Raw genomic sequence first — 19,559 nt, 5'->3', positions numbered from 1 at the left:
TTCTATTATTTGTCTTTAGGGACCGTTCGGTATTTATGGAATGGACCACCGGAGGAAAATAGGGGAGGGTCATGTGTTTTTATTCTTTGTTGATGGGAGGGTCATCCAATTTATTTTAATCTAGGGGGGAGGGTCACCCAACTTTTGTATTCATGAGAAGAGCAAAATTTCAAAGTGGCTTGTTTGGTGCGTATTTATCCATGTAGCTCCATGTAGCTCTCTCAGTCTCGGCCCCTATTGCTAGCAGATGGGTCCCTCCCTGTTTAGTCAGCTAGACAATTTCAACTGTAGCTTTAGAGACTGTGGGATTTCTCAAACTGAATAAATCCCGCTCACACATATAAACACAAAACTGCTTTGCTAGCTCAATCGTGTTGTAACTAAGACATCTGCTGAAAAAATAATGTTATTCATTAGCATGATTGCCGTACTGTTTAGTTAAAAAACATCCAAAACACCGTACGAAAACATAGCTGACCAGACGCAAGCTTTTATTTTGAAAAGCCAAAACTTGCGCCGCGGACCGCACCAGCCGGCAGCCGGGCAGGCATGAGATGGGAGGTATATCCTTTCGGTCCCGGTGATTATTTGTGAAAATGTGCAAACGACAGCCTTTTCAAGGCATTTGAGAAGGAAGGAGTGGTAGCATGCAAGCTCCCAAATTGACGCTAATCTGAGAAATGGAGTTTTGGATAATGTTCAGCTTCGGCAGCTTTACCTATGTGCTAAAATATACAATGACTGAGGAAGCCTAGTGACGAGTCCATAGCAACCATTGTTGAATTACCCAGTGTGCTTTGCTGAATGGTCTCAATGTTTTATTGTTTTATTTTATGTGAATACTAGTTCACTAGATGAGTAACTTAGTATTTGAAGTAATGCAGGAAGTGTGCATTTAGTTTCCATGCTTATTGTGTTTCCACAACAGTGTTAGTGAGTAAATCTACTGAAATGGCCACCACACCATAACAGAGGAGTGTGATGCGTCAGATGAGAATGCAGAGGTTTAGTCACGTATGTCATGGCTGTAAAAAAACAATGGGAATCTGTACATCTTTGCCAAGCGCAAACCAGTACAATAAATTGTTAGGGAGGGTCATCTCTTTTCTCCCAATCATTTTGGAGGGTCATCCAAAATTTATTGCTGGTGAAGGGAGGGTCAGGTCTATTTTGACGGAAGGTCCCAAAACTCCTTAAATAAATAACGAACAGTCCCTTACCCACTTAATCATTATATCCACATTATTGATGATTATTTATCACAAATTTAATTGTGTAAATACTGTATGTTGTGAAAGCACCAATAGTCAACCCTACAATATCGATGTATTTGGTCAAAAATATCGTAATATTTGATTTTCTCCCTATCACCCAGCCCTAGGTTCAAGTCCAAGTCAAGACCGAGTCCAAATGAGAGATAAATCATGACTGAGATAGAAAAAAAAAAGAATCCTGAAAATGATTGATACTGGCGTATACCAGGCGACTATTGCCAATGCCTGTTCTAGATGGATTATGAATTAAACTAATAACTATTTTCTGAACAAGCACGCTTCATCAATGGGTTTGTTTTGAGGGAGAAAGTTACTTTAGAGTCCAAGTCCGGACTCAAGCGTTAAGTTTGTATTTAACAGAAGCACTTTACCTAAAGCAGACTGTGATGCTTTGCAAGCCCATTATGAGCAAAATAATGTCAGACAAGAAAACAAGGAATCTTTGGCCAGGCAGACAGAGGTCTTTACTTTAAACACGGGCCTTTATTTGAAATGATTTCATTATTTTTAATCAATCCAGATTTATTTATTATTATTATTATTAAGTTGTGGGGAATTGACTGAATTGAATAAGCTCTTTCTAAGTCTCAACTGCCAAAAAACTCTTCGCCCGTTTGATTAGTGATGTCACTGATCAAGTAAGCCAGCCCAGTTTTTCATCTGTGCTGCCCATTGGTGCTGCCTGAGCAAGCACAGCCCGCCCGGTGGCTTGTTTGAATTTGGTTGACCAATCACAACAGAGTGGACCAGCTGACCAATTAGAGCAGACTGGGCTTTTCAGGAAGGCGACCCCAGAGATCAGACAGAGTGTTTCAGGCAGAGGCGCTGCAGCAATGGGCAGTATGAGAAACATAATGTTTTTTGAACATCAAAGCATGTAAAGCTATTCTATTAGACCCTAAGAGTACAAGTGTTAAGCTGAAAAGGAGTATAATAGGGTATCTTTAAATCATCAACACCGAGTGTGTTTGTGTTTGCAGCCCTGTCCATTCTGAACCTGGGGATGAGGCTAAGTTTGACCCATGTAGTTTGGGCTGCAGACTATAGGTCTAAATATAACCCACTGCTCCAGACATAGACACTGTCCTCCACTCTGTCTGTGGCAGCTTTAGCTTCAGTCTAGTGTGTAGAGCAGCATGACAAGCTGTTTTGCAGCAGTGGTTGGGCACCAGGGGTAGTACTAACCTGGAGGATCTACTAAAAAAACGTCATAGTTAAGCGCTCCCTTGAGTGAGACAAAATAGTGCATTTCCATAGAAGGAACTTTTCCTGGGACCTTTTGAACTCAGGAACATTATCTGCTTTTTTGGCCTTAGGAATTTAGTTTCTGAGCATACAGTTCCTGGTACAAAAAGTCCCCACAACAGGGGTAGTACTTCCCAGTGGGCCTGGATGTAAGCCATCACCCGGCAAACGGTCTGGCAAAAACGCAGGTCTTTCCATTCATTTTGAATGGTGGTAGTGCATTATGGCTGCGGTGGGGTTTGACACAGGGGGGAAATGCAACACCACGTCACGCTGCCGTGGCCAATCATGTAACCGGAGATCAGAATTGTCGTTGGGTTTTGAAACAGGAAAAACATCACTGCCTCTATCGCTGCCACACGAACATTTTAAAACACAAAACACAAGCGCTGTGAACTGCCTGGGAGTTTGTGGAAAACTTGTCTTGCTTACTATGTCTTGCTTAATACACATATTAATTGTTGCATAATAATATATTGTGTTGGTTGTTTTAGTGCTAGAAGTAGGTCATTTTATTCAGAAGTAGTGCTTTCATATGTGAATTAATTTTTTATGAATCCACAGATGTTGTAAATGCTGGTTTAAGGAGGAGAGCACACACACACACACACACACACACACACACACGCGCGCAAACACACACACGCACACACACACACACACACACACACACACACACACACACACACACACACATCCTCTCAAAGAGCATGCCTGCACTAAGACACATACTGTATATATGCAAACATGCAGAGTCAGGAGTAAAGATGAGGGCTTGTTTGGAGGATCGAGTATCCAGAGTTTTCATACGTAGGTCATTGGGTTGGAGCTGGAGAAACTAGGCCACAGGTTCACTTTCATTATGTAGCACAGAGTCATGCTCCCGCTGCTACACTGCAGTATATGGCCACAGACATGTTAAGTTGGGTCTAGAACCTCAATTCCATGACCATTCTCTGGCTAAGATGTTTTGATGATTGATTAGACTTCTATGGATCTTTTTATAAAAAAAATGTATCACCCACATCCCTCCCAAAAATTCAGGGATTTTTTGCTAGAGGGCCAAATCCAAGATGGCCACCAGCGCCATCTTGAAAAGTTGAGAAGCGTTATTTTGTAGAATGAAAATGTACATTTAAAGCTATAGTGCGTAGTTTCTGTCGCCCCCGTGAGGAATTCTAAGTAATGACATCAAAACTGTCGGTGCATCCACATGACACAAGCCTTCCATGATTGCGCAAAATAGACTTAGAAATGCCCTGCTGTCTAAACTGTGTGATTTTAGAGGAAAAAAAGATAACTCTTAGAAAACTGATATATGCAAATATTTCTGTTTCTCTGCATGTATTTTTCTTTTTTTTATGAATTTAACTTAAAAAAATACTTAATGTATTTTAGATTTTGTATGTCTACATTTGTGTATGTATGTATTTGGTTGTGTTTTTTTATATAAGCCGTTACAGGTTTCTACCACATCCTCATGTGTTGTTGTATTTCTTCAATGTAAGTTGTTTGTGTTCTGTGAAACAAATAAACTAAACTAAAATGAAAAGTTAACTTTTAAACCAGAGCACCTAGAATAATGTACTGTATGATATATACACTTTTTTTGTATAAGTCAACCACAAGGAATCCAATTCTGACATCAGGTTCATTTTGAATTTGGCCCTCTTGCAAAAAAAAGGGACCTCTGGGCTTATTTTTTTATTTATTTATTTTTTTTCATAAAAGGTCCATAGAAGTCAAATCAATCATCATAGCATCTTGGCCAGAGAATGGTCACGGAAATGAGGTTCAGTGGCATCAGATAAAGATATTACAACAACTATTGCCTTTGTTAAATATTGCCGGGGTTCTAATGTGAAGAAAAGGTTGAATATGAAAAGATGCATCTCATTTGGTCCAATCTTTCAACCCATAACAGAACAAGTGTGTGTGTGCAGGCTGTGGTTTGAGGTATCTCATTATGCTTGTGTTTTGTTGACTGTGGTTAAACCCTCTCTCCACCTCCTGTTCATTCACACATACACATGTGAACGTTGGCTGAGTCTATTTCTGTTCTTTTACCTCTTGCAGAAAATCCTTCCCTTCGCAGCACGCTACCCTCGCATCCTTTGCCGCTGTCTATGTTTCGGTGAGTAATAATCTGAGCCCACGCAAAAACTTAACCCTGCTCATCCTTCAGTGAAGCGCCTGAGATACAGTAGAAGCCGAACACTGAGTGGTGGATGGTGGAATTAGCCAAGATTAACTTTTCAGCATGGCTCTTTCCTCCGCGCTATTTTTGCTTCACTGTGTCAAATCCACTCATCTCTAAAACGTCTACTTTTCAGGAGAAGTAAAAAGACAGGGTGGCCCATCTGATCCATATATAGATACCACAGCCTGTGTTGCAGCACAACAAGACTCAAAAACAGCTTTACCCGGCTGCTGTCAGACTACTAAACTCACCTAAACACCACTAAACTGTGCTTTACTATGCAAATGTGCAGTACTATTTATTCATTTACAAGTGCAAAACATCAAATAGTCTAACGCAGAGATCTTCAACAGGAGGTCCTCAGAGTCACTGCAAGGGGGCCTCCAAATTATTAATTCTTTTTTTTATTAAAAAGTCCGAACATGAATCCAACATATTATTAGCAAATATAAATCCCCACTGATGACAGGCGTAGTGGCTACTAAGGTAGTCACTAAGGTAGCCATCCACAGATACAGTCAATCCTAAGGATTCACTGTGCAATATGTATGTTTAACATTAAAACGTGATTTATAAAATCATGCCAACAAATACTATTTTAATAGCTTAGTATTCTATGCACTAAAAAGATATATATATAAAGGTTTTAGGACCCCACATGTTATTGTAGGCCCAGTTTAATATGTAACTTCATTTTGTACAATATATGTAGTGGTGGAGTCCCTGCTGCAACTCTCTTTCAGTTAAGGGGTCCTTGGCTTAAAAAAGTTGAAGACCAGGAAAGGATTATGGAATAGCACAGAGCTAAAATCAGAAGGACAATAAAAATAAATCAGACATTGTGTCATGTGTCCACAGATGTACTTCAACAGCACTTTGACAGACTCATCCAAGCTGCTCAAGCCCCTACTGGTCTTCTCCTTCATTATCTGTGCCATCATTTGTGGTCTGACCCGCATTATTCAGTACAAGAACCACGCCATCGACGTCTACCTGGGCTTCCTGCTGGGAGGAGCCATTGCTGTCTACCTGGTAGGGGCCAGTCCCATCAACAGCCTCCTTTCCAATGGTTCCCTGTTCAAAGGGCTTGTCTGGAGATTGTTTCTATCTCTGAGTTCAAGAGCAGCGGTTGTCCATAATGGAAGTCATTGGGGTTTATCAGTTAGAGGCCCTAATATCACATCAAGCCACCAAATAATTGCTGAGATTTTTCAGTCTGGACCAAAGTAGTGGACTAACCAACACACATTGCCTAAAACTGAGTTTCTAAATTTGAATAGTCAAAGTCGTTTGGAGTTCATTATTATGTAATTTGTGGCTATTTTCTTCCAGTGAAAGAAAAGACTTGCATTGAAAACTAATTTTAGGTCTTCATTTTAGAAAAGCATAATCCGGTTCGTAAATAAAATGTTAAACCCAATGGCTTCTGTTTGGTTAAACCCATCACATACACACAATTTAAGGTATTCCACAGAAAAAAAACATACAACATATTCTATAAACTCAAGGTTTTCTTTAAATCTGTTTGAAATGCTTTGACAAAGAACTCATCAAGGTATCAAGCAAAATAAGCATTAAGTAAAATGTTGCACTGAAGATAATGTTTCTCTGTTTCTCTGCTGCCAGGGGTTGTATGCAGTCGGAAACTTTCAGTCTAGTGAGGAGACCAGTGCTAGTCCCCCTCCGATGCTACACCGCCCCCCCTGCTCCTTGCCCCACATCAGCCAGGAGGCCGTACTCCACCACCTTCAAATGAAAGCCAGCATGGCAGGGGAGCCCGGCATGCCCACCTCCCACTCTGAGGGCCTCCTCCACCGAGGCCTTCCACTGCAGAGGCCTGACGACTGTCTGCAGCGATCCAGTGCAGATGTGGAAGTGATCTCCCCCCGCAGCCCCCACAGCAAAGACGCCATGGCGACCTTCAGCCACACGCTTCCTCGGGTCCACACCCCCCAGGCCATGGCAGCGTACGAGGAAGCAGCCAGACGTCACGCTGCAACCCTCCACCATGCCTCCATGGACTCCAGCCGCTCGAAGCAGCTTCTGTCTCAATGGAAAAGTAAGAACAACAACCACAAATGCTCCCTGCAGATCCCAGACTCCTTCTCGTCCTCCGTGGACTCGTCATCAGGCCAGTCCTCGCAGCATCCTCGCCACCACGGCAGCATGGAGCTCCGATCCAGCTCCGAGCCATCGGCTATGGGCCTGAACGGAGGCTTCGATGCTCATGCGTACATGTCCAAACTGGCCACAGGCACCAGCACCACCCTGCCCAGCAACTGCAGCGGCATCACCGGAGGTGCCAGGATATCCATGCAGTCCAGACCTGGGTCTTCACAGCTCGTTCACATACCAGAGGAAGCCCATGAAAATTACAACCCCACCTCCCCGAGGACGGGGGGAGAAGGGGGGAGTGAGGGGATGTCGACAATAAATAGCACAGTTCAGGCAAACTGGCAACGGGCGGCAGAGAAGACCGCAGCCTGCAAGACTAACGATAGTGGGCACAACAGCCAGCCGCGACTCATGCAAGTCATTGCTCTTTCCAAGCAGCAGGGCCTGCTGCAGACCCATTCCAAGAGCTTAGACGAGGGCAGCGTGGGCTGCAGCGCCATCGGGAGCTGCCAGGGCTCTGCTCGCTACAGGGCACTAACTGACCAAGACCCCACCAGCACCACGGGGCCGAGCTCGTTGGGCAGCACCACAGGCAGTATTTCAGGGAGTACCGGAGCAATTGTCAGAGTAGAGGCCCACCCTGAAAACAACAGGCCGGTGATCCAAGCGCCGTCCAAAGATGGGAGCGGATCATGGAGGTGGCGTTCCCTGGACCATGGCACTGGGGCTGATGGTGGTACAGGGACCAGTGGAACAGGAGGAGGAGTTGGGAGTTTGAAGCAGTCCTTCGAGCTCAACGATCTAAACCGAGACTCGGAAAGCCCAGACTCGATACGTGAAGGGTCCATTGACAGGAAGCGAGGCAATCACATCGTTACCACCACCGCCACCGTTAGCACCCCGCCCATAGTGACTGTTCACACCCAGAACAATGGCCAGTCGGAGCACAGGCTCCACCCCCAGGGGCTTTCCACCATAAGGGTCACTCCGGGGGATGGTGGTGGTTCTGGATCTGGAGGAGGCGGTGGCGGAGGTGGAGAGAGCGCTTCAGAAACCCCCTCCGTCGCTTCCAGTCGGGAGTCCACGCTGCGGAGAAAAGGCAATAGTATCATTCTGATTCCAGAGCGAGCCAACAGCCCAGATAACGCCCGCAACATTTTCTACAAAGGAACATCCATAACTCCTGTTTTCAAGGACTAACGTACGGAATGACTGGAAACTTTGGAGAAGATGGAGCTAATAATGCAAGACAGCTGGATTTTTCAGAGAACCCCATATCATAAGTCAGTATTACCTGCCACTGTATATATCATAATAACTCCAAAAGAAAAAGGTTTTATTCAGCATGAGATTTTTGTACGTGTTAACACTAAATCACAACCTTTTAAGTGTTGTAGAAATAATCACTGTGTACTTTTGTGGTCACTCCTTAAGAAACCTATTGTAATGTCCATGATGTGCCAGTGCTTTGCGGACAGGAGAACCTTTTATAAACAGTTCTGTATGTTTTGGATATAAATCATCAGAAAAAAAGAAAGTAGCACAGTAACTGTAGCAAACTACAGCAAAATAAGTGTATCATAGCTGTGGAGCCAGTGTTTACTCCCATGCACTGAAAATACTGTGTATGTTTGAAAAGGGTGCTACACCTGAAAATACTATTTACTATACAACATACGGTATCATTTGAATAGATAAAGAATTAATTATTTTAGAGTAAGCAACAAGGACATTCATATGTGACAGAGATATGTTTTGTATTTTGTCTCTTTTCTGTACAGATACATACTCAACAGAATACTGTTTGGAACCATAAGTGTGCTTAGCATTCCTTCTGTAGCGATGAAGTCAAATATGCTGTGACTTGCACTGAAATATGCGTTTACTGTACCTTGTAAAGTGTGAACCCTGACCTTATCTTTATATCCTGTACTTATATGTGGATGTCCATGCCAATCCCATATCTACAGCACAAAAAAACAGCAAAACAGTGGAATATTGTGCTTATTTAGACCGTAAGATAAAAAGTACATTTCCAAAACTCAATGCAATAGTCGACCTAAAGTCACCCAACTGAATTTGGCAGGTTTCAATCTGCTTAAAAGCGCTTTCTTTGTAGCTACCAAGTGAACATTTTGAGAAATACACTTGCTGCTGTCAAAGCCACAACCAAATGCTAACATCAACAGAGTCACAAAGTGGGTTTAGGGTTAGGGGGTGGTTTAGGGTTGGGGGGGGGTTAGGGTTGGGGGTTCTGAAATAAAAATTTACAGTTTGAGCACTTCTAGGGCTTGTATGGGCATGGAACTCTCCCAGTTGAGTCACAAATAAGAGAACTGCCATATCAAACCAAAAGATGATTAAGATGGCAAGCAAACATATTTCCCAAAATGTTGCCATGTTTCCTAAACCATATTTTTCTCAGAAAAACTTTAAATCATTTTAGATCTTTGTTTTTTATAAGCAGAACGCTCTGTAAAGCACTGTGCTCGCCATCAAAAATCAAACTTGATTTGTTGTACAGGTACTACATGTAGCATTTTTCAACAATATACAATATTACTGTTGAATTGTAATACCTCAGTGTGACTCTCATCATCAAATGAAAACCTTTTTGGGATCTTTGGCTTTGCTGCCCAGGATAAACATGTAACAGGTGATTTTTGCTGGGTTTAGCACTTCCTCCACCATCTGCCGTGCGCGCTGGTAAGACAGCAGCTCCTTCCATTTCCCTTTGTGCCATAAAGCAACCAGCAGATTTTCTAACGAATCCAACCCAGAGTATCAAATGTAGAGGCCAGTAGAGGCTGCCAGCTCTCTGAGAAACCGTTTGGTTTCTTTATGCTGATAGTAGTCTCACATGAATATGTTTTAATTTTTTACATTAATACTAAGTACAAACAGGATAGTGACTGTTGTTTACAGTGGTTTACATTAGAGTGCATATCATTAATTAGTATCTCAGTGGTTAAATGAACACCGCTGGATATAAATTAAATTTGATACTAATAGTGTTGGCACCAATCGTGCCATGAAAATGTATTGCCAGAGTGACTATATGAGAACATTTGCCAAAGCTAGAATTTTTCATTGAAAAAAGAATATAAATCATCAGATGTAATTTTCAGTATTTGTATAGCACGCCTGCATTATAATGTACATGGTTTATTCTATAGCCCAGTTTGCATGGTCACTTTTCTATACGGCATATCACAATATTTTTTATCAGAAATGTGCTAAAGAATTCAACAAAAAATGAATTTCCAGATGTTTAAGAGTATGTTCTTAATTTCTGTGTTTCATAGAAAGTTATATGACAATCTTTTTTTTTTTTTTTTTTATCTAAGTACTGTTGCCCCTTCAGGTCAATAATACAGGCTGGTTTTCTTTTTTTTTTCTTATTTTCCTTAAATGAAGCTCACTGGAACATTTGAATTTGAAATGTGTACATAGTTTAACAAAAGAAAATTGTTAAAGTGTTGAATCAACTCAAAATGAGTATTTGTTTTCAAAGTAATCCAGGTGGATTGAGTATTTTAAATATATTCTTTTGTCTTTTTTAAAATGTCAAGCTGATTTGGTTTTAATCTTCACCTCGGAATCATTTCGTGTACACACTGTCATCACAATAATGAGGTCTATACCTAATGTCTGTACATACAGTAGGCACAGCTCATTACCACAGGCTGGTTCTCTTTTTTTGCTTAAATAAAGCCGCCACTCCCTCACTACTGTAGCTAGGGCTGAGCGATATGGCCAGAGTCTTCTATCCCCATATAGATCATTTCATATCTCAATACCATTGTATTTAACCATATAACATGTCTGATAATTCAATAAATGACCAAATAGTCTCTATGAAATAACCACATGGTGAAGCCCATTTTTCGTAAACTCCTTTGTGAGTTCAATACTTGACAATTTAAAAGTACTGAGTATTTCTCATTTTATTAAGAACTGTAGTGCAAAATTAACATAATGTGAAAGAATCAGAACATATAAGTGACGTAAAATCTTGCTGTAGCGCAGTTTGGCCGCTATTTTTTTGTTTTTTACCATTGCGATAGAAACGATTTTAAAGAAATATACAAGATAGACATTTTTATATAATTTTGACAATGTATATAATATGGCCCAGCCCTATCTGTATCTGTACAGTAGCTTCGACTAGCTCTCAAAATGTCAACACATGAAACACGAGAGAACATTGGAGATTGTTAGAGTTTTCTTAGTTTTTTTCAGTCTTTTTGACTTCAGACATACTACCCATCTTGGCCAGAAGTTCTGTTTTTTCACTGTCGTATACTGAGATGGCTTTCCTATCAAATACACACTAGAACTTCGACTGGCTACCATACAGATTAATGTTTGATATGTTTCAATTGCCCCGCTTTGACAGTAAGATGTGCTTCAGTTGTAGCAACCCACTCTCCCACATGATATGTTCCAATGCAATGTCACAGGGATAACAGTAAAGAGAATATAGTGGTCCTTTACTAGCTAAAAGGAAAACACAGTATTTTTCTTTTGGCTATATTTTTCTTACTGTCAACAAATGTGTTAGTAAATACTTTCTGACTTCCCTACTCTCTCTGCGGCTTTCAGCTCCAAGCCCATTGGTTCCTAATGACGACATGAATATTTAAAAAAAACACCTGACAAATATACATAGTTTCATTTAAGAAAGGAGGCTATTTTGAGTGGCAAAATAATACACGTGGTGCTGTAGTCATTTTCATAGTCTTGTATAGGACTAAAGTACCGAAGATTTGGTATGATGTGCAATACAATACAGCTAACCACTTCAACAATACATCTCTCATTGATTCAAGAATAACAAATAACAATTTGTCTTTACAGTAGACTTATCCAAGAAGACCGCCATTTTTACTCCATACTTACAGTACATGATTCTGTATATGTGAAACCAGCCTGTATGACATCATCTGATCATGGCCATCTTTACAAAGTTGATCTTACATGATGTGAGGGTGCAAAATACAAGTTACATTCTTTAGATCAAAGCCTTAACAGTGTCCATACTCCCTTTAGGATGACATATAGATCCCCCCCCCCCCAGAGTAATATATATATATATATATATATATATATATATATATATATATATATATATATATATATATATATATATATAGATTGGTTATAAAGAAAGAAACATATGGTGTGAATATTTCTATGACATTGTTTTAAATGATTTAGAGTCTTTTCCAAAGGCCTGTGAAATCACAGAGTGTAATGTGACACGTGGGTAGAAATGTAGATTCAATAAGTAGAACTGTGAATGGATGCTCTATGCATGTGTAGCCTCTTGTGAAATGAATAATTCATGTTTTTCTGATACTGTGATCAGCTGTATGAATTCTATGCAGCAAGAAAAAACCCTGTGAAAATGGATTTACCATCAATTGAGTTCAAAAAGAAGAAGAAAAAAGGCTCAATAGTTACATTTTTGTGTACCAGTCAAAATAGCTAAGTATTGATTGCTTAAAGACAGTTGAAGCTAGCAATGACACTGAGTATTCAGAGCACGTTGATCAGGGTAGATGACAAATTGTGCATTGTCCAAATGATTGGAATAAATGTTTGCTATTGAAACCAATCAATGTACTGTATGTCCTCTCATCCATGTCTTTTTTTATCATTTTAGATTCAGTTTATTTTACTCTGGCCTAAAACCAAAATCCATTTAATAAAGCAGCCTTGCTGATTATTACACTGCAAAATCACCTACTGGACATGAAATGGAGTCTCCAAAGCTCAAGTCCATTACCAAATCTAATCTTGCAATTTATTGAAGAAACAGTGAAACGAGAATAGGTTAAAGTTAACACTTCAAAATGCAGATTAATTATAATAATGCAGCTCTTTTATAGACTAAGTATGGAAAATGTAAACTGCCAACATTTCAAAATTTGTGTAAAGTTTTTCTGTGCTGTTTTCACCCCTGTATGCACGTCTAACCAAATTAATTTCCTCCTTTGAATTATAAAGTCACATTTGATTTGATTTAAATAAAACAAAGAAATAAAGTGAAGTACAATAGGCATTGTTGTATGTCTAATAATATATTTTATATTTCTTCTTTTGGGTTGAATACATGTTGGAAGGACTAGCATTTAGCTTTCTGTTTTTGATAACTGAATGAATCGTGCAGACATGCAGTGTTGCCAACATATTTTGTTCTTTATTTTGAATCGGCGGCAGCTGGGTCCACCTCCGCCGTTGCTGCTGCGGCCTCCGATCCTACCAGCCTATACACTACTGCTCATTCCCAGTTCCCAATTGCACTTTTGAGGCTACCAGTAAGCTAACGTTACCCTGTGTCTTTAGCTGCATGTTACTAACCTGTAAGCTAAACTTACACTGTGTCTTTAGCAGCATGCTACTAGCCGGTAAACTGCATCATTTGCACATTTTAATCCCTCCTGCGTGTACAGGCAATCCACGCAGAAAGTCCTCCGCCACCAACAATGAAAACTACCATGTAGAGAGGTAAGTATTGAAATGAAATACACTGAATGGCTATTGCAGAACAAAATGCAGACCATAAATAGGATCAAAAATGAGGTTTAATTTCATAAAAAATCTTGAGGATTATAACTTTAAATCCACATTAGATTATACAGATATAAAATCCCATGGAGACGCCTCTGTTCCAGATTGTTGAAGTTGTTTTGCGTGGCTGATAAGTTTAGAAAAGTGGGCGAGTTTCACTGAAGGTTGAACTCCTTATCATCATTTATTTATCTCTGACCTCACCGGATTAATCTGTTCATACAGCAAACAGTGCACTGTAATGCTTTAATGAGCAAAACCTCAGAGCTGTCTACTCCATTTTTGCCCTAGATGTGTCCTTTAAGATTAAACCTTAATTTCACACATATTTAGGCATGTTTTTGTCTGTTTTTCCAGAAAATCATCTTTGTTAGTGTGAATTTGTCTCTCAGACCCACCCTTCTGTCAGTTTCGTCTTCTATATTTTCTAAACCTTATGTGGCGGCTTACTTAAAAGAATCATCTTCTCATCACTAGGGTGCTTCCATTGGGCCATCCCCTCTGTTTAAAATGAACAAATTGCAGACTGTATCTGCACATAGTAGTTAAATGATGTTTTACCTTTACCTTTGTCCGGCTTTGTTTTCTTTGGAAACCGGAGTCAATTCCTTGTACGTGTACACATACTTGGCCAATACAGCTAATTCTGACCTTTTTCTGTGATGTGATCTTTTGTAGTGATGTCCAAATGAAGCTTCATGAGATAACCATTAGTTACTTATTGATCCCACTAGATGGTGTTCTTGTTTTAAAGAAAAAGGTTCAAGTAATGACTATTCAGTGTGCTTTGAAACCTTTGTTGAACAGAGAGCGCCATCTGGTGGGCTCAGAAAATGAAGAAAATGCTTCATGAAGCTTCATTTGGACATCTTTGGGTCCTTGCTTGCAGTACTGCAGTGGGTGTTACATGTGGATGTCAAAGCCTATGTGATGTTGGTGACATGACACATACGCTTGATGGTGTTTTAAGCCCCCATCCTTGATTTCAAGGCAACGCTGCAACCATCGACTTCAAGGCACCTAACCCTAACCCTAACCATTGCCTAGTCCTAGTGCCTTCCAGGCAGCGTTGCCTGGAAGACGATGTTGGGGGCTTAAAATACCAAACACCTACACATACGTGTTTAATGAAGTTGAAAAAATCTGATTTAAAATAATTATTATGAGACTATTATAATTGGTATGAAATACTATAATCCCCTAAGGGCCACACCAGTGGACGTCCTACCTAGGGCCCCAAAATGTCCAGAAACAGCCCTGCTTGAAGAACTGAAATCCTACTATTTGTGTAGTGCTATTTTTATTCGAAATCAAAGCAAACTGTTATGTATAAACTAATCACGCCATGCTAACACTATACTTTTGTAGTAAGACAAGCCAAGTCCTTGTTTGTCAGTGTCCTGTGGGTCAGTGGCCCGTTCACAGCTAATGTTTCACACTGACCTGACACCCCAGTCTCCTGTTCCTCTCTCTGCCATGAGCTGTGTGTGGCGGAACAGAACTGACTGAGGAAGCTGTGCACTTCCATTTTTAGAAAAGCCACCAGGACTCAGATCCTCGCTGCACCATTTGGGGCTGTTCATAAATATGAACTGTGACTATTTCAAGAGAAAATTAATTATTAAACATGAATGAACTGAATAATGTGTTTTTCCTGCAAGCTTGGAATGTTGCTTTTTTTGCAATACAGTTCTTGTTACTGCTGACTGTTGACCTGGTGAGGGCGTAGACAGGCAAGTGTTTCAACAATAGACTGTAAAAATAATGGATGTAGCATCGGTGACGTCAACCTTTGGTTCGTGGACTGCCATTTTGAAGCCAGGAGTTTGTATTTTTGCCATCGCAATCTTGGTATTTTGGAGCCAGAAGTGACCATATTTGGACAAAAGGGTAGGCTGGGGAGGATGATCATTATTACCATTAGGGTTATCATCATTATTTAGGATGTTTTTCACCTTATGGTGGCAATTTACTGTATGTAAGTACTGACCCTTATGGGTACATGTAGGCTTGTATGTATGTATGTATGTATGTATATATATGTATGTAGAAAGTTATTAATATGGGTAAGTGTATACAGTATGTTCTTTAATTCTTTTGTATAATTTATTTTTATCTTTCTTGTCTTGTACATTTTTTTCCTTGCCAATTTGTTTGTTACTCTTAAAAAATGTGAGAAGGGGGGGCCCTATATAAGCTGAAGCTTCTGACCCTACCCTTTGGTTACAACCAGTAAATTCATTCATTATGAACAATAAAATTCATTCATACTCTGCGCTAAGCTAACCGCTAAAGAGGGGAAAATGCTGATTTTCAACCCTTCTGAAGCGAGTCATTCCTCAAATTACCCCGGCAGACACTGAACAAGACAGCGACCAAAATGTTCCAGTTAACTTGAAGTGTAAACACACGGTTAGAAAGTCAAAGTTTAAAATGAAAACACGAACAACAGCCAAAACAAGTTGAGGTCTATTTTAATGTCCACAGTGTTAGCATGCTCGCAGCACCTGAGAAGCCCTGTGGTGAGGAGCAGAGAGTAACAACGGTGCTTTTCAGGTGTTGCGCAAATCACCCTTCCCAAGTAGCAGTGCTTCACCTTCTGAGAATATAGTTCCCAGTATGTATACGGTAAGAAGATGGCTGTGTCTCATGTGACCTTTTTATTTGTACACGCTGTGACTATACAAATCACAACATGTAAATAGGAAAATGTTGGCGTTATTTTGTCACTTACTGGGAGCAGTAGGCTAGTTGGAGCCGGTTACCTCCAGGATCTGTGCTAAGCTAGGCTAGCGGTGGGTGCGTTAGACAGAGTTACGACACGCACGGAGATGAGAAGGGTATGTATAGATATTTAGTTGTACAATAGCATGCGATCAGGGTTACATATATGTCGTCATACCACTTGCCAATGGCAAGGCTCTCCTCTTTCCCCACCCTTTAATCAACAGATCCTCTGCCTCTCTGGGCAAGACCAAAAAAAATTTAAATTACATTATGATATGATGGATATAGGGTAGTAAAATCTTGTTTGTTGGTTTCCTAATACATATTTACAAAAATGAATTAATTTTACATGATTATTTGTTTACATTTGGTTAAAAATGCTTTGAATTGAACAATACAAAATATGTTAGGTCAGTATTATTGAATCAGCTAAATTAACTGAGCAGATCATTATATTTTTTCTTATTGTGACACAGGCATCACATTAGGTTTAAAGGTTTAAAATTAGGTTTAAGGTTAAAAACCTGATGTGACAAATATGTCACAACGATATTTATCTAATGTGTTTAATATCAATTTGTTCAACAAATGTGGACAGAACAGGTTGCATGTAATATATGACTTGTTATGTAAGCATTAGAAACTTTAAATGACTAGAATCTTACCTTAGAAACAAACTAAAAAATGCTTTTAAAAATTAAATTATCATGGACACAAATTGACAAACTGTCAAATGACCGCTGCCAGGATGTTCCATCAGTGTCATTTAGGGGGCTCCGTGAGTTAAAATCAATGATAAAGCTGAATGAGAAACTTTCCAGAACATTTAAAGAGTGTGTGACACCTGTGTCACAGTGGGTCCTTATGGGTTAAGGAGCTTCAACATTGGCTTTACTTTTCAGGCCCGGAAGTTGTCGTTGGTCTCAACTCTTTAAGTTGTTGAAGCACACTTGGAAAGTTTCCTGTGCACAATGGCTTGAAGAATACTTTGATTATGTTGTTCTAAATTCACTTTTAGAGAAGCTTTGAGAAAGAAAAGATACGTTAACCCATCCTGATGTATTCAGTCTTGATATGTGGCTTTCAAATGATGACACGGCTCATGTCTGTATGTCTCTAACAACCTCAGTGTTCACTGGTCTTGTTGTCTGCAGTAGGTGCTCAGTTTAGCTTCCATCTTTAGGAATAATTGAGAGATGTACTGTAGGTGAATTATATTTTACACCACAGTGCATAATCTTTCACTACCAAGGTAATGGAGTTACTGTCACATTCATAGAATAGGTTTCCTTTTCCACAGCTGCTTAACAGCATTTTGTATTCATTGCAGTTAGTAGTACAGAAATTGAATTCTCCTTAGCGTGAAGAGATTACACAGATGCATGGCTGGGTTTACAAAGATTTACATAGATTTAAAAAGAAAGAAAACCTAAAGCATTACCATTCTGAGAAGTTGAACAGACTGCTCTCAAGCCATGCAGTCATGTCAAGTTAACAGTGAATAATTCAAACACCTGGAATCAATAATTTAAAAATACACACTGGAGATGCCAAAGTTGTATCATTCACAAAGATGGAGGGCCTGACAAATTATTCAAAGGTGCATTGCGCTGTCCTACATTCAGTCTGTAGAGATTTATTTCTGCTTTGATTGGGGAAAAAAAGAGAACAGATGCACCTTCACAGTTTGTGGTATAAGCAGATGATGGTCTGCTTTACGTTCAAAGTTTTTGGTCCCAGTGTCAGATTTGGCTGGTCCAAGTTGTTCACACTCATCCAAACTGTTAATTAAATATGTATAGCATAGTATTTTGTACATTCACAATGAATCAAATGATTGTATGTAACAAGAAAGGGTTAATAGTAGTGACGAAGCAACTGGGAATGACAGTAACAGCTAACTCAGCAGCTCTATGCAGCTTTTAGACCTTTCTTAGCTAATTACTGTATTTAATTTAATTTATTTTATTTATAAAGGACAACGCACATTAATCGACATTTATGTAAATGTGTCAGTGGCAGCCAGCCCTAATCCTAACCCAGCTGGCTAATTTTCAACTATAGTCCTTTGGCCAGATGTTTTGAGACCAGATCAACAGCAGGAAACAGTAAGACATTTGGATAGGTTTAAATGTACAGACAGAATTCAATAGGGCTGGGTATAGTTCAAAACATTTTTGATACCGGTAGCAATACCAATACCGTGACTTTGATACCGGTTCCTGAACGATAAGTTTTTTGATACCAATTTTATAAAAAAAAAGAAATGACAACATTACACATTACGGCACAAATCTTTTTATGTCTATGTTTTTATTCCAGCTCCTACTACAGGAGCCGTCTCTGTAACACAGAGTTTTTCCTGCTTGCCTCTACGACTTGTAACGTCAGACAGCCAATCACAGACAATCACAAACAGACATGATTAGATCTTGGTAGAAGCATGCTGCATGTTGATTGGCTCAGTGACACTGATGAGATTTACTCCTTAGGTATTGAAATTGGGTATTGAATGACGAGGCATTTTTCGATACTCGATACTTTAGAGGCAATTCGGTCGGTGCCTAAAAAGTATCGAATTCAGTACCCAGCCCTAGAAGTCAATAGGACACCATAGCTAGAGCAACAGAATAAGCTTTCACAAGAAGCCATGCAGAGCGACAGGAAGCAGCAAGACATTAGTAAAGTTACACATTAACAGTATCCACATTCAGCACATGAAGCCATGCAAGCAACAAAACACAGCCAAGCAACACTGATTAGAGCCGACTCCTTGAACCATGCAACCATGCAAAGAAATAATGAGCAATGACACTAAACAACGAAATAAAATATATCACTCATTCAAGATTCAAAATCCTTTATTAATCCCACAACAGGGAGATTCACACTGTTGCAGCAGCGAGGGATAGGGGGAAAAGTACAAGACACTCTGAAGATGAACAAACAATAAATAAATATAAATAAAGAAAATAAATAGTAAAATGTATTTACAGTATTGCAGTATTGCACAGTTGATCGGGATACAATATTAAAAGGTTAATAAGATGAAATAGTTAAAGGTACGAGTTAATCTTTCATACATACTGTACATTTTGGTTCTACAGCGGCAAATAGACTCCACTCTTATCAACCTGAAAACAATTCATACATTGTCATTTTTCAAGCATAAAAGCTTGATTGCCTGGTGCCATGCTGTAGTGTTCCAGCATGTCACAATAAATAAATTATCTTAACCCTCTGAGGTCTAAGCCATTTTCCCTCCAATCTTTAGGTTCGCCTGGTCTCCTTGTGTAATTACGCTTGTATAACCTCAGCCCTGTTATGCACAATCAAGTTATATAAATGATTTCTTTCCAGGACAACCTGGGCTATCAGGATATGTACTGTATGCTGCAAGAGTAAGAATTATTATATGACTA

General features: G+C 39.7%; 1 protein-coding gene across 1 annotated transcript in view; it reads left to right on the top strand.

Moving 5' to 3' along the window:
- Positions 1 to 10,628, top strand: part of LOC116050108 (phospholipid phosphatase-related protein type 4) — a 43,700-nt gene extending 33,072 nt beyond the window's left edge. Inside the window, exons 5-7 of the mRNA XM_031300140.2 lie at positions 4,596 to 4,653; positions 5,578 to 5,751; positions 6,346 to 10,628. Coding sequence (XP_031156000.1) covers positions 4,596 to 4,653; positions 5,578 to 5,751; positions 6,346 to 8,034 — 1,921 coding nt within the window. The 3' untranslated portion in view covers positions 8,035 to 10,628. The remainder of the gene's footprint in view (positions 1 to 4,595; positions 4,654 to 5,577; positions 5,752 to 6,345) is intronic.
- The last annotated feature ends 8,931 nt before the right edge of the window (positions 10,629 to 19,559 follow it).

This window comes from Sander lucioperca, chromosome 23 (genome assembly GCF_008315115.2).
Source record: "Sander lucioperca isolate FBNREF2018 chromosome 23, SLUC_FBN_1.2, whole genome shotgun sequence".
NCBI lineage: Eukaryota > Metazoa > Chordata > Actinopteri > Perciformes > Percidae > Sander > Sander lucioperca.
This window is presented reverse-complemented; position numbering and strand designations above follow the sequence as displayed.